The sequence below is a fragment of the Aythya fuligula genome, chromosome 4 (genome assembly GCF_009819795.1).
Source record: "Aythya fuligula isolate bAytFul2 chromosome 4, bAytFul2.pri, whole genome shotgun sequence".
In the NCBI taxonomy this organism is placed as follows: domain Eukaryota; kingdom Metazoa; phylum Chordata; class Aves; order Anseriformes; family Anatidae; genus Aythya; species Aythya fuligula.
Genome location: NC_045562.1, coordinates 17,698,872 through 17,711,849, shown reverse-complemented (window position 1 = coordinate 17,711,849; position 12,978 = coordinate 17,698,872). Strand labels below are relative to the sequence as shown.

The 12,978-nt window shown below is 36.5% G+C and overlaps 1 protein-coding gene across 1 annotated transcript in view; it reads right to left on the bottom strand.

Moving 5' to 3' along the window:
• The window catches only part of ZDHHC2 (zinc finger DHHC-type palmitoyltransferase 2), a 33,063-nt gene that overhangs the window by 4,163 nt on the left and 15,922 nt on the right, over positions 1-12,978 (bottom strand). Inside the window, exons 4-12 of the mRNA XM_032187489.1 lie at positions 12,426-12,546; positions 11,409-11,478; positions 10,130-10,162; positions 5,282-5,402; positions 4,467-4,599; positions 3,214-3,340; positions 2,940-3,032; positions 1,671-1,780; positions 1,130-1,207 (exon numbers count right to left, since the gene is read on the bottom strand). Coding sequence (XP_032043380.1) covers positions 1,167-1,207; positions 1,671-1,780; positions 2,940-3,032; positions 3,214-3,340; positions 4,467-4,599; positions 5,282-5,402; positions 10,130-10,162; positions 11,409-11,478; positions 12,426-12,546 — 849 coding nt within the window. The 3' untranslated portion in view covers positions 1,130-1,166. The remainder of the gene's footprint in view (positions 1-1,129; positions 1,208-1,670; positions 1,781-2,939; positions 3,033-3,213; positions 3,341-4,466; positions 4,600-5,281; positions 5,403-10,129; positions 10,163-11,408; positions 11,479-12,425; positions 12,547-12,978) is intronic.

The window sequence follows — 12,978 nt, the reverse complement described above, 5'->3', positions numbered from 1 at the left end:
TAGTTTCTCTGATGAATCCAACTTGATACACTGAACTTTTGGGAACTTTTTGCTACAAGCTACAGGCCATCTGTTGGTATATGCACAACTACAGCTTTTATCATCTGCCTTGAGTGTAAAACTGGTCATTCTGGTCATTCTACTAATGATCACTGTGGTCCCCTGACTACTTTCTGTGCCCCCCACTTCCAGGAGTGCCTCAGTGTAGCCTGACAGCATGTGCATGAGTCGTGCCACACACAAGTGGAGGGCATCCTTTTGAGACACTTCTTGAAGATGACTGAAAGAAGGCTTCCAAGAGCAGAGATGGAAATGACCTTGCCTGAACGACTCCTCCGATGTTGTTGCAAAAATGTACATTACTCAGTATGATGAAATTTTTAGGGTTGGAGTCTTAAATAGGAATCTTTTATCAAGCTTTAGAACTTAGGACTTAGGAGTTTTCTAATACTAAAGGGAATGTGATGATCAACTGTGTCCATTCCCCTAACCCTCAAGGTGTCCTCCTCTTGTGTACAGGACAGGCTTTCCTAGCTGCTTCTCAAACCTGCCTTTTATGTTGCAAGATATCAAAAAAATAAATAAATCTCAGTAAATGCACATGAAGTTATATGGATACCTTTTATCTTCAGTTGGCAGCACTTTTTAAATGATTAGGATGCAGCTTAGTAGCTGGCATAGAAAAAGCTGCTAATAGTTTTACATATTAGAATAAATCTATGTTTCCCTTCATCATCTGATAGACCTTTGACCGCTTTAGTAGACCAAATTATGATCTGTTGTAGAATTGAACTAACTTCAATTGTAAACCTAGCTTTACAAAGATTTTCTGTACAGCTTGAATAGTCAAAATTTCATTATCTTTCTAGAGAAAGGGAATAATAATATTTTGGGAATATTACCTAAAAGCAACGAGTATAAAGGTTAAACAATATTTTGCAAGCATGAGCCATCAAGAAATCAGAGGCTTAGTTTAAAACTGAATTCACAGGCTACTACCTCATGGTAAAACAAATTAATAGTAGAAGAAAACAGACAACTTATTTAAAAAAAAAACTTGCTTTTGTGCATTTTTGAAGTGGCAAGGAATCATGGAATAGCAAATTGAATACACAGAACAGTAACATACCTTTCCTAAAGTATTCAGAAGATTCTTTTAAGGGAAGTTAGGTTTCATTTTCCATGGTTAATGCAGGATTGCTCATACCTGTAATATTAAAAAAAAAAAAAGATATTTCAACAGGAAAGCTCTCGTTTGTTTTTCAGCAAATAATACAGCCTTTAATTATCAATCATCACCTTAATTTTGCTCCACTACTAACCAAGTCTATGTTATATCCTGTGTCCATTACATGGCTTTTGTAACAAGGTGTCATCATATGCTGGTATAAGCAATTTGTCCCCAAAAGAATTACCAGCCTAAGCCTAAAAGTTAACTGGTACCCACTAGTGCTGGTGCTCTCAGTACCTCTTCGTTGGGTTTAATGTGGAATGCGACAACAGCTTGAAATATCCATCTTTCTACAAAGATGCATTTTAAATAAGCTTAGTAGCACAGCTCTAAGAAATACTAACCAAGTAAGCGTGGTCATTTTTAGACTGCATCCTCCAAAACTAGTTTACCAGGCAAGTTACAGAACAAATCGTTGCAGCATAAATCAGTTCCTTACCAATTTTGCCCTTTTCAGCCTTTGCACTGATGTCTGACCAAGACTGTGTGTCGGTGAGGAGGTGGCTCTGGGAATCGCGCAGCGGCTTGGCAGGGAACAGGAGACTCTCGCTGTAATGCCAACAAGTGAACATTATAGTAAACCTCAGTAATTTTTCCATTACCTTACCACACACTTCAAACAGTTCTGTCATCTGCACTATCTTCTCTACCTTAGCCTGCGTATTTTCTGATGAGTCACTACACTTCTGTCATTACACACAGGGTAGTTGCCACAAATGCAAGTGTAATCTAAAAGGCAACTCTAGCACAGAACAGAGAAACTTCCTTATTTTTTCTTTGACAGATATTCTATCTTTACACATGTGTTCATTGCAAAGGCTCTCTAGCTCTCCCATGGAAAAACAGTGGAGAGAACATCTCACTCCTAATACAGCTTATGGTTCCTTTCTCCCTGCTCAGATCACTGGGGCAAGATGTAAGACATTCTCCAGCTTGGTGATGTCTTTTGTCTGTCAATGAACACCTTGCTAACATGCAACATATTTGTTTATGAATAAAAGATTGTCAGTATGAATCCATTATCATTTCTTTATCACATATCTATGTCTATTATCTGTATCGTGCTTCATCACTTAAATGTTGCTATAAAGTTACAATATAATTTACTAAGCTATTGTGATATTTTCACTTAGTTTAAAGAATACCTGCATGCTTTTTGTACTCTAGAGATGTCATGACTGCAAAGGATAAGGATTAAGAAAATGTCTCTGATTATCAGCGGAAACAAAATATTTGAATTTAATATACACTTTCCTTCCCACCCTCTACTTTAGCTCTCCCTGCCATACCGTGAGGCCTGAGATTTGCTTATACAAAGCATTTTTTACCAGACAGGAAGCAGCAGGCCTCCCCAGAAAGCCTTCCAAGGCAATGTACCTGTATCACAGGCAGACCAACTAAGCATCTTGCATGCAGAACGGAATTTTACTCGCACTAACTAGGCAGGCACAGAAAATTCAGGTCCAGGGATGCTACTGAATTGAGAAGGAAGATGGGGAGATGGGGTGTTATTTCCATAAATTTAAATACAAGTCAGAGGCTTAGCTGAACTACAACTTGGCTGTTTAAAATTTGACTTGGACTTCTTAACAGGAGGCTCTGCATTTGCTTACCACTTTTAAATATGTAAAACATTGTTCCATTTCTATGTGCACTGGTACAGAACAGAATATCAGCTACCTAAAATAAGTAACAAAAAGCAGATTACTTTTTTGAGGTTGAATTAAGACCACCAGGTGTGGAGGCTTGCTCAGGATCCTGATTAACAAGGCAAGTTGGGAAGGAGCAACCATCCCCTAGGCTGAAAAAAATCAGAATTAGTGCCACACTTACAAAAATGCTTTGAAGAACTGTTTTTTTTTTTCTCTGAAATGAGTATTACCATATCTAATTTCAGAAAACAAACAAAAAACACCCCCATGCCCTGTGTGTCTTGACAATTGAACAATTTCAGCAAATAAGGTATTAAAAGCTGAGCATACCTTGAAAACACAGGCAGCAGCCAGTATTTCTTCTCATCCCCAAACACCTGCCTTAGGTTCTTGCTGAAGCCCAAGCTAAAACCATTCTTGTCCGTTCTGTGACGAAATATGGGCGCTCTAAATACCTCTTAAAAATGAAATAAAAAATCATTAGATTTTTTCACAATATAGCACATTTAAGTTCCACACCAGTATTCAGGCGATTGCACTGGTGACATCTCCAGCCAAGAGGAAAGGCTGTATTGCTCCAATGACCTGGTTCACTCAGGAAAGCTGAAGTCACTGTTAGGCACCATCGTACGTGCAGGGGACAGGGGGAAGTGTCCTGCCACCCTCCTCCCTGATCAAGGAGAAGGTAGGTTCTTAAGATATATGTTATATGAAGGTTTTGTCACATGACTATACAACAGACGGTATTTGAGAAACAAAAGGACAACAAACAAAGGGTATACTACACTAAGAGCAATGGAAAAGAAATACAGCTTAACCTACATTAGTAGGGAGCTTTAGTAGCTTTTTACACCCTGGAGTATGAAAATATCTTATGTTTCTACAGCTGCATAAAGAAAGTATTTTACCTGTGGACCCAGACCATTCTCCACAGATACCCAATCTGAATTTCAGGGGAAGAGAGCTAAATATAGCCTGAAGTGTCACAAAGCGCCCAAGGCAGAGAACTCCTCCTCTTTCCAGCCAGTGACTGATAACCGTTTAATTCCCCTAATGGGCTCTACACCTGTAGACAAACCATGTCCTGATGTGCTGACAGCACAGCTCACAGAAACCACTCTGGATCCATGTGGGGACCACGCTTCTGCAGCAGGCCAGGGAGCACTGGCAGCAACCTCCCGCGTGTAGGTATGCATGAGTTATCAGGGTCTTTACATTCACAGTACAGAGGAAACCCTACAAAAATCTTGAAGTAAACAAGCTTTCCTCCAAATGAAATGTATTCAAAGATTTCCCATTAATCATTTGCATATTAGTAAATCCCAAGAAAACTGTGGAAAAAAAAAATCAAATAATTTGCTTGTTCTAATTCAACTTGTATCAACAAGAAAACATAGATCTAGAAACTTTCACAAACATTGGTATTATTACAGTTCATGCTACAGTAAAGGACAGGCTCTCAAAGATCTGCACTTTTTTTAATCTTTTAAATTGTAACCTGACAAACATGCATCAGAGTGGTGGGAAATCATGGACACCTAATATTTATTGTTTCCTGACAAATGCAGAAGCATTAAACTTACCTAATGTTGACTTGTTCTTACTGACGAGCCAACAGTGGTACCCAAAGAGAGAAGACAGACTGACAGAAAACATAGCGGCAGCAAAAAATAAAAACATGATGTGGAACTTGGCTTGAGTATCAGGAAGGCCATTCTAAAAATAAAAGAAACAGGCTGTTAGAACTGCGGAAATAGCTGTTTAACTTGATTATTAATAATCCTTTATTCAGCCAAATCAAATTCAATGCAGACAGAAACGTATCACGCAACAAGAGCCTGAATAACTGAATCACGCACCTTTTATGCACAGATGGCCATGCAATTAGGTTGCTGACAGCATGGAAAGTAACTGGCCCTTTCTTGAGAAAGTATAAATACTGACCACAAGAACCTGACTGACATTTGGATTTGAACTTTCAAGTGTATTTTAGAGGAGAATAATTCATCTTCTAAAAAATACCTCATTTACTTAGCCTTTTAGAATACTGTAGCATAAATACTGCAAACCTAAGAAGGTAACATCCTAAGTTGTGAACCAGACAGTCATAACAGATACATTAGAAAATTTCCCTGAAGCTTTTTCATAGCATATCATTAGAACATAATAACAAGACCATCTATGATATAAATTCTCTTATAAAATATTTTCCTAAATGATTGTTAGCTTACGCAGCTTCAAAATAACGTAGGACAAACAGAAAAAAAAAATATGTGTTACAACTATTATCTAAATTTCGTCTTAGGAGATACTAGGTTACAACATAAAACCTCAAATCTTGTAGTTCTTGCAGAGTAGTAGCTACATGTACTGACTGTACATAAATTGGAGTACTTACTGTCCAAAACTTGATAAAATACTGTAAATCTGTTGCAGCAATGAAAAGGCAATACAGTAGAGAGTAAGCCAAGAAGAGAAGAAAAAATTTGTAGTTGGAGAATCCTACACAGTTGTTCACCCTGATAACAAAAAAATGTAAAGATGAAAATGGAATGTAAAGAAAGTTATTTAATATTAAACTCATTTATTCCATAGAAGTTAATATCAGTATGAAAACCCAGTTTTGCCCCATCTGTGATGCTTCAAGCTACTGAAATCCATTTTGGCTTCACGTTCCAAATTAGTATAGTAATGCTAACCAAATCAGCCAACGAAACAAATAAAAAGAACTTCACAAGGCAATGCCACTTTCAACAGTTTACAGAAATTTGAATTTGTATTACTGTATGAAACCTGTTAATCTTTTGTTAACCATACAAATAAAGTTTACATTAGTATGTGGTAAGATTCTGAAGCTTATGAGTAGTCACAGTAGGGAAATACTACTGTTAAATAAAGAGAAATCATTCCATACCAGTGACAACATGATAGCAAACCAAAGCGATTAAGAACATTTAAATACACATACAAAAGTTAAAATAAATCTCATTTATCCTTCTCCAGGCTTCGTGTTCACCTGCTTCCTATTTTTAAAGGATTTATACACTATAATGAGCTACTAGTATATACTACCACTCAACAAACATGTTGAGGGTTCATTTAGTACCACGGCAGCTTCTCATTAAAGGCAATGAATTTTGCAGTTCTATTAAGGATGTAATGATGCTACATCCACCAGATGAAAAATATTGGAGGAGTGCCCATGGAGAATTTATTAGTAAAAAACTTCTATTTTTTGTTATTTGTTAGTTTTTTAACGTATTCAAAAACTAACCAAAGCTTATCATTGAACTGTGAACTTCGACAGAATTCTCCAGAGAGTTCAAATGAATGAATAAATAATTAAAAAAATCCACATTCCTTCTTTAACTAATTGATTCCTATCAGAAAGGTTAGATAATTAAGAGAAAGCTACAGCCATGAAAGCAGCTATGTTGAAAAATAATTCTGAAAAAATAAAAATTAAAAATAAGGCTTGGAGAATACCAACTTCATCTGCCTCTAGAAGTACAGGACAAGTTATTAAAACTGTTCTCATATATAAGGTGAGAGTAATGCTAATAGCACGATACACAGTAATCAGAATAGGGTAAAATCTTAAAACAGCTCTCCCTGTACACCATTATCTATCCACAAGGTAGAGGGAGGGTTTTTTTTTTTTTGTTTGTCTGTCTTTTAATTTGTTTTTCGTGTTACAAAACATGCCATCTTGGATAAATATTAAATTTGGCATCACCATTTAAATAGAAAGCAATAGGTAAGCATCTGTATCAACTACAATTAAGTAGGATTCACGTGGGATTGTTCTAATTAGAAAAACCAGAAGACCCTTCTAAGCTCATCATGATTCTTATTGAAAAGTAAATTTACAGTTCTCCCCAGTGAAGTGTTTTTTCATTACAGATGTCAAAATTAGCAATTCCATGATAAACTGCAAGCAATTCAGATCCGTGGTTTCCATGATAACCCTGTTTACTCTCACGGCATTTGCTTTATGACAGTCTTTATGACATAGTTTACTGTGAGAAAAAAAACTATCACATGAAATGTTCTTCAGCAAAGATGAAATTTCTGGAATCAAAGATTTCATTCTCATCGTTCTTTTGCACTACTACATATGGCACACAAGTTAAAATAATTTTTCACAAACCACCCTGCTCCTCTCAGTTTTGAGGAAGCCCCAGACTGAGGAGTTCACACTGGAAAAAGAATATTTCATTAGAAGACTAACAAGAAAGTAAGCACCAAGGGTTTGTAATTGTGCTATTAACTGCTCTCAAGGAGAGTAGTTAAATATGAAGCATAACATCTTGAGAAAGAGTAAAACTGATAAAATACAGCTTGCTAAATAACCATCCTATTGCAGTGAAACATTTGTTCAAAAGACCATTCTAGGTTCCACTTGGATTCTTGGATTATAGGTAACATTTTGAATGCTTACTTTTAAAGTACAAAAAGAAGAGAGAGCATTCTCTCAGAAATTAGTTTACTAAAATCACCAAAAAAAAAAAAAAAAAAAAAAAAGCTAAAAATATAAGCTACAAGGCAACTCTGGTAAGAAAAAGAATCACAAAATGAAGGAGATGCTAAACCTTTCTTGGATGACTCGAAAGACAGAGGAGGAGGTACATTTCAAATGATTGCTAAGGTTTTCATAACACACCTTGTTAGTACTAGAGTTGTTACATCATCAATTGTTATAGATCATATTTTTGGCGATGCCTCAAGCCATTCCATTCCTGCCTGAAGCTCCATCTATAGTATGAGTAGTAGGAACACTTACAGAAATCACTAATGCTTTTATTTCCACTTCACTTAAACCTTTTAGAGTAGCTAGAGGGCAATTAGCATTACATATATCCACTTATCACGGCATTTCCATTACCATGGAAGTGCAGGCCAAAATACAGCCTCCCCAAAAGCAGGGAACAGCTGACCTGGGGCAAGAACTTGACTTCCATCTTACCACCCCTCCTTCCAAATGCTTCACCCTACTTTCCCTAGGTTATTTTTTACCCATTCCCTCTCCAGAAATCCTCCTCCAAAAAGGCTATTCTTGCTGCTCTCCCTAAGCATCACGGGTTCTTTCCCCCTTCTGCTCACCAAACCTGCTCCCACCAGAAAATCTCAACAGAAAAAAACAAAGCAGGATTTATGTTTTGAGGAAGGCCACAACCCACTCATTACAATGATTTGCACTCTTTTGATGAAACAAACAAACACCATTAAAAAAGTAGAGTTCTTGAAAGATCTCCCAAAGAACCCTTAAAGACAGGTCTTTAAAGGAAACTATGTTTGCTCAGAATCAAACCCACAGTAGCAGGAGAGAAGTTGGAAGTCTGCTCTGTGACTCTCTCAGAGACGCGAGAAAGCCACAGAATCAGCAAAGAAGAAATAACAATTGTTTACATGCATCTAACTGCATGTCTGGACATACATGAACTTTTTTTTTCTTCTCCTTAAGAGTTTACAGTCTAAGTGTGTTGTTATCCTCAATTTGCAATTTCATCTATGCAGCATGCCAAATATCTCCTGTCATTTCCACAAAGTTAATGTTTTCAGAATGAGTAAGGAACAGTGCATATACCTGATCAACTTAGGAAAAGTAAAACAAGGCAATACCTCTTCTCCTAGTGTGTTTCTGTTACTTGGAATATAAAGGAACAATCCTCCATCAAAAAGTATTACAACATTTCTCCAATTCTACTTTTTCTTTCTGTACCCATTGCTTATTAGGTTAAAACTAATGAGCAGTGTAAATTCTCCCTCAGACTGGGTATGTCTACTGTGGTTGGATACAAATACTCTGCCAGCAGGTAAAGTAAGCCAATACTGTGGAAAGGAAAATGGAGTTTGTTTTTCTGAAAGCCTGTGCTCTAGGGAAATACCACATCACTGCCCCTTTACACAATTATGATTTGCTCAGCTTATGATTTGTTATTTGCTGCAATGGATTTTTATTCTGAAATAGAAATTTATCTGAAGTACATATTCTGCCTTAGGATAATACATGAAAACCTCAAAAAATGCCAAACAGGCCATAAGGCTTATGAGAAGCATATATAATACCTAATAACAAAACCGAAACTTTTCACTGATTTTTGTCAGGGTCCAGAAAACAGCCTTTTTCTTACAGTTAAAAAATAATTAAAAAAAAAAATGTTCACCATTCAAGGATTTTATCTGTTTGTTTTGCATTTTTAGAAATACTAACACCAAGCATCACCAAGTGTCCCTGCAGAAAAAAAACAAAAACAAAAAACAAAAAACCATGTAGGAAGTAACTGAATATTACATTGGTAAATATTTTTCTGTTTTATCTAACATGCATCTGCAAAATAAAAAGTGATTATTAAATCATTCTGAATTATGCCAGAGTGTTTACTCAAGTTTAAGACAGACAGAAGGAAGCATCCATCCCTTCTTCCCCCAGGACAGGGGGAAGTCCCTTTTGCCCAGGAATTAGATTTAAGGTGGTCAGAACAGCTTAGAATTATCCTCCATTCAGTTTATCCAACACAGGAGATGTTTCTTTTCTGTCTGCTTTCACATGGTGAAGAGCCATCTACTATCCAATCTTCTTAACTTGTACCTTACTAAACATTTGTCTTTAATGATTCCTGTGAGACACCTGCCAAACCAAAATAAAATCAATTCCATATCCTGCCTGCATGCTGCTTCCAAGGGCTGCTGAGACAGGCAGGAAGACAAAAACACTGCACAGGCCAATACGCAGCGAAAGGAGGAAGGGTGGAAGGGAAAGAGGAGAAAAAGAAGGAAAACAACCTGTGAAACTGAAGAGCTAACAAGATGTTCCCAGCAAATCCATGCAAGCTGTCCTAGGAGCTCTACCTCCCAGGGCAGTGAGGGGAACAAGGCACAGCCCTTCCCCTTGGTTTTCAACCTAGGGTAATACTTCATCATTCACTCCAGAGAAGCTAAAATATTCAAGGACCATCAAGAAAAAATGCAATTCTTAAAGGAATTGTTCTTACTGATCAGAAATCTACCTCACCCCAATTCTAGAAACAGCTAAATTGCAGTTCTATGAAAAACAGCATCAAAACTTCCTCTCACATCTCACACCTAAGGAAAGAGGATATAAAGTAAGCAACTCCAGTTGTTCTGCGAGACCAGTAACTTCATGTAAGCATCTAACTTCAGGAACAGTGAAACATCACCTATGATCCCTCAAGAGTTTGTTTTACCAAATCAAAGCAATACAAGAAAAAAATAGTTCACTCACCAAGGGCAATGATGATCCATTTTCAGAATACATCTTTTAAAAAACCCAACAGATTTCCAAGCATCACAAAAGACAAAAGGAAAAAAAAAAGTCAGAAACAAAGTTGTGTCAGATTTAATCTACTCAAGTAGAGATTAAGAATTACCCATACATACTATTGGTTACCTGGTCTATTAAGCAAAGACTATAAAAATTAACATAATAGAGTTTACCTATAGGTGCCCAAGGGCTTAGTGATGTCAGAAAATACTATCTACAATGTCAGCTTTAAGCATAAACATTTTAAGAACTTACCAGGTATGAAAAATCCAAAATATTGCAATTAATCACTCTCCATTAATAAAACTTGCAAGAAAATAGATGTAATTGAAGGAACTGAATTTTGAAAACAAAGTTATATATTCTGAAAAACATTAATGTCATTCTGCAAATTTCACTTATATTTCATAGGATAACACAGGGTACCCTTTTTCTCTGCTATGCTTAAACATAAGACTGTTCCTATGTTACATTGCAACCACCATCTACTCTTCCAGTGCCTCTCCTGTTTTGCTGCACAAAATGCTGTGTCTGCTCTGCCTCACAGTAGCGTAGCAAGTTCTGATATATAAGCAGCTGAAGAGTATTGGGAACAAGCTAAGGATAAGTCAGTCTGAGGAAGCCCCTTCTCTTCAATTTAAATATCTAAATCAAGAGCAGAGAAGCACACAGACATTTGGGGGAATATGGACGTGAGCTTCCTTTCACGTTACACAAACAAAAACTTTATGTTAGTGCTTCAGTTAGAAATGGGGGCTGCTTGGTTGTTTCCTTCTTTAAACAGAAATACCCTGCAAGTTATCCAATGAAAAATAGGATATTAAGTTTATTACCTCGGATAAGATGTAAGTGACATCATGATTAGATTGAGATGGGTAGGGATCTTTATTCAGATTCTAACAAAAGAAGCAAATTTTTGTTTATCAGCTACTTTTGGTTACATTCTTCAGGAAAGTTCTTTATTAATATTTATAATTTTCATAATTAAATAGTGTATAAGACCATGTAATCCAATTTGGCATCAAGAAATTCATTAAATGAATTAGAGTATGTTACAGACTTCCTCAGTAAGAAATAAATAAAAACTAAATCTGAAAAAAAAGTCTAAGAGAAAAAAAGCTTCTCTGCCAAAACATTAAACCTGAAAAATCAGAGAATAAAAAAAAAATGAAAGCTTCTGCATCAAGAAAAAAAAAATGCATTTATTCAGAAAAACTACTCATTTAAAATATTTTCTTACTTGTCACACACAGAACAGTGATGGCAACGATCTGGTTTTACAAGATGGCATCTGTCACAGTATCTAATTGCTAAAGAAAAAAGTTGCAAGATTAGATCTCAACATGCAGATATACATTTTGATTCCTGAAATCTGATCAGAAGTGTGCACTAGAAGCTCAGTTCAGCAGAGCTCCCAGAAAAGTGTTGCAGTGAGATTGGAAGTACTTGCAAACACTGAAGCATTCTTTACGCACTGCAGTGCTGAATCTAGCAGAACGAACCCAAAATGCCCCATTTTTCCAATCTTCTAATCATGCTCATGATCAGGGCTTTTTCCTCCAAAGCCAAGTCAGTGCTTTGATAACCAACCACCCCAACCCACCCCACCAAGCCCTTCCTAGAACCAGGCCAGAAATCCTTTCAATACTAACCAACAAAAAAGCCTTTTAAGCTATTATTCTAACAGCTCTAATTTACTGTATGAGATTAGCTTTTGCATTTGCTTAGCTAACAAGCGTTCACAAACTTACAGCATTATTAGGTTAAGACTAATTCTCAGTCTGGAAGAACTTTTGTCCTTGCTATGGAACAACCAGCAAGTAAAATAGTAACCATTTCTTTCTGTGATCTCTCTAGCTATATACCACATTCAGATAATAATTTATTAATACTATTTTTCAATTATGCACTAAGAAATTAAGTCTATGCAAATAAAACTACATTTTCTCCTGCAGTTTGTTAGTATTACATGCTATTGTTTACCTTCAGTTTGCAAACATTTAGCAACGCACTGTCCATCCACTGTAAAAATCAGAAATTGTACACAGCAATTTACTCTCCAACAGTGTTTTCATTGAATATATGTAACTGCATAAAGTTACATGTATTCAGTAAGTTAAGTTCTTGGTTTGCGCTGCTGATTTGTTAGCTATGAAAAGAGATTCTTCCCTAAAATCCTTGAAAGACTTTGAATTAGTTTAGGCAGCCAAGTACATCAAGACACCTGCCTTCCGTGGTCTCCTGAACACCTATTTACCTCCAGACATTGTCCTCGTATAGATAGGAAGATCCTTGGCTGCCCGTCGTAAGACTTCTTGCTGGGATTCACCTCTAGGCTCCCTCTCTAGAGATTCCTTGTCTGAGTATGATAGATGAAACTGGAATAATTTTTAAAACCAAAGATAAGTTAGCAAATCGCAAGTTAAGTAAGTACCTGTAGAGATGTAAAGAGAAACATTCATTTTATAAAGATGGATTAGCAGCATATATGAGGTATTACAGCAAATAACTCACTGTTCCTAAGAGCACTAATTCAGTTTGCAGCACTTTTGACTACTATTGAAGCAACACAGTATTAAAATTCCTTCTGAGTTGGTATAGATGGAATGCTGAATGTTTCCAGAAGTATTAAGTGACACTCCTCAAAGGGAGGATCAAGAGTTGTCATGACCAAATTTAATTACCAATCCCTTGAAAAGTAGTTAATGTACTGCAATACCACCTATTAGCTAGTGACTATGAACTAGGGATGCCTGTATTTAACCCAAAATAGAATATTTTCTGCTACTAGCAGTAGCAGAAAAGATAGC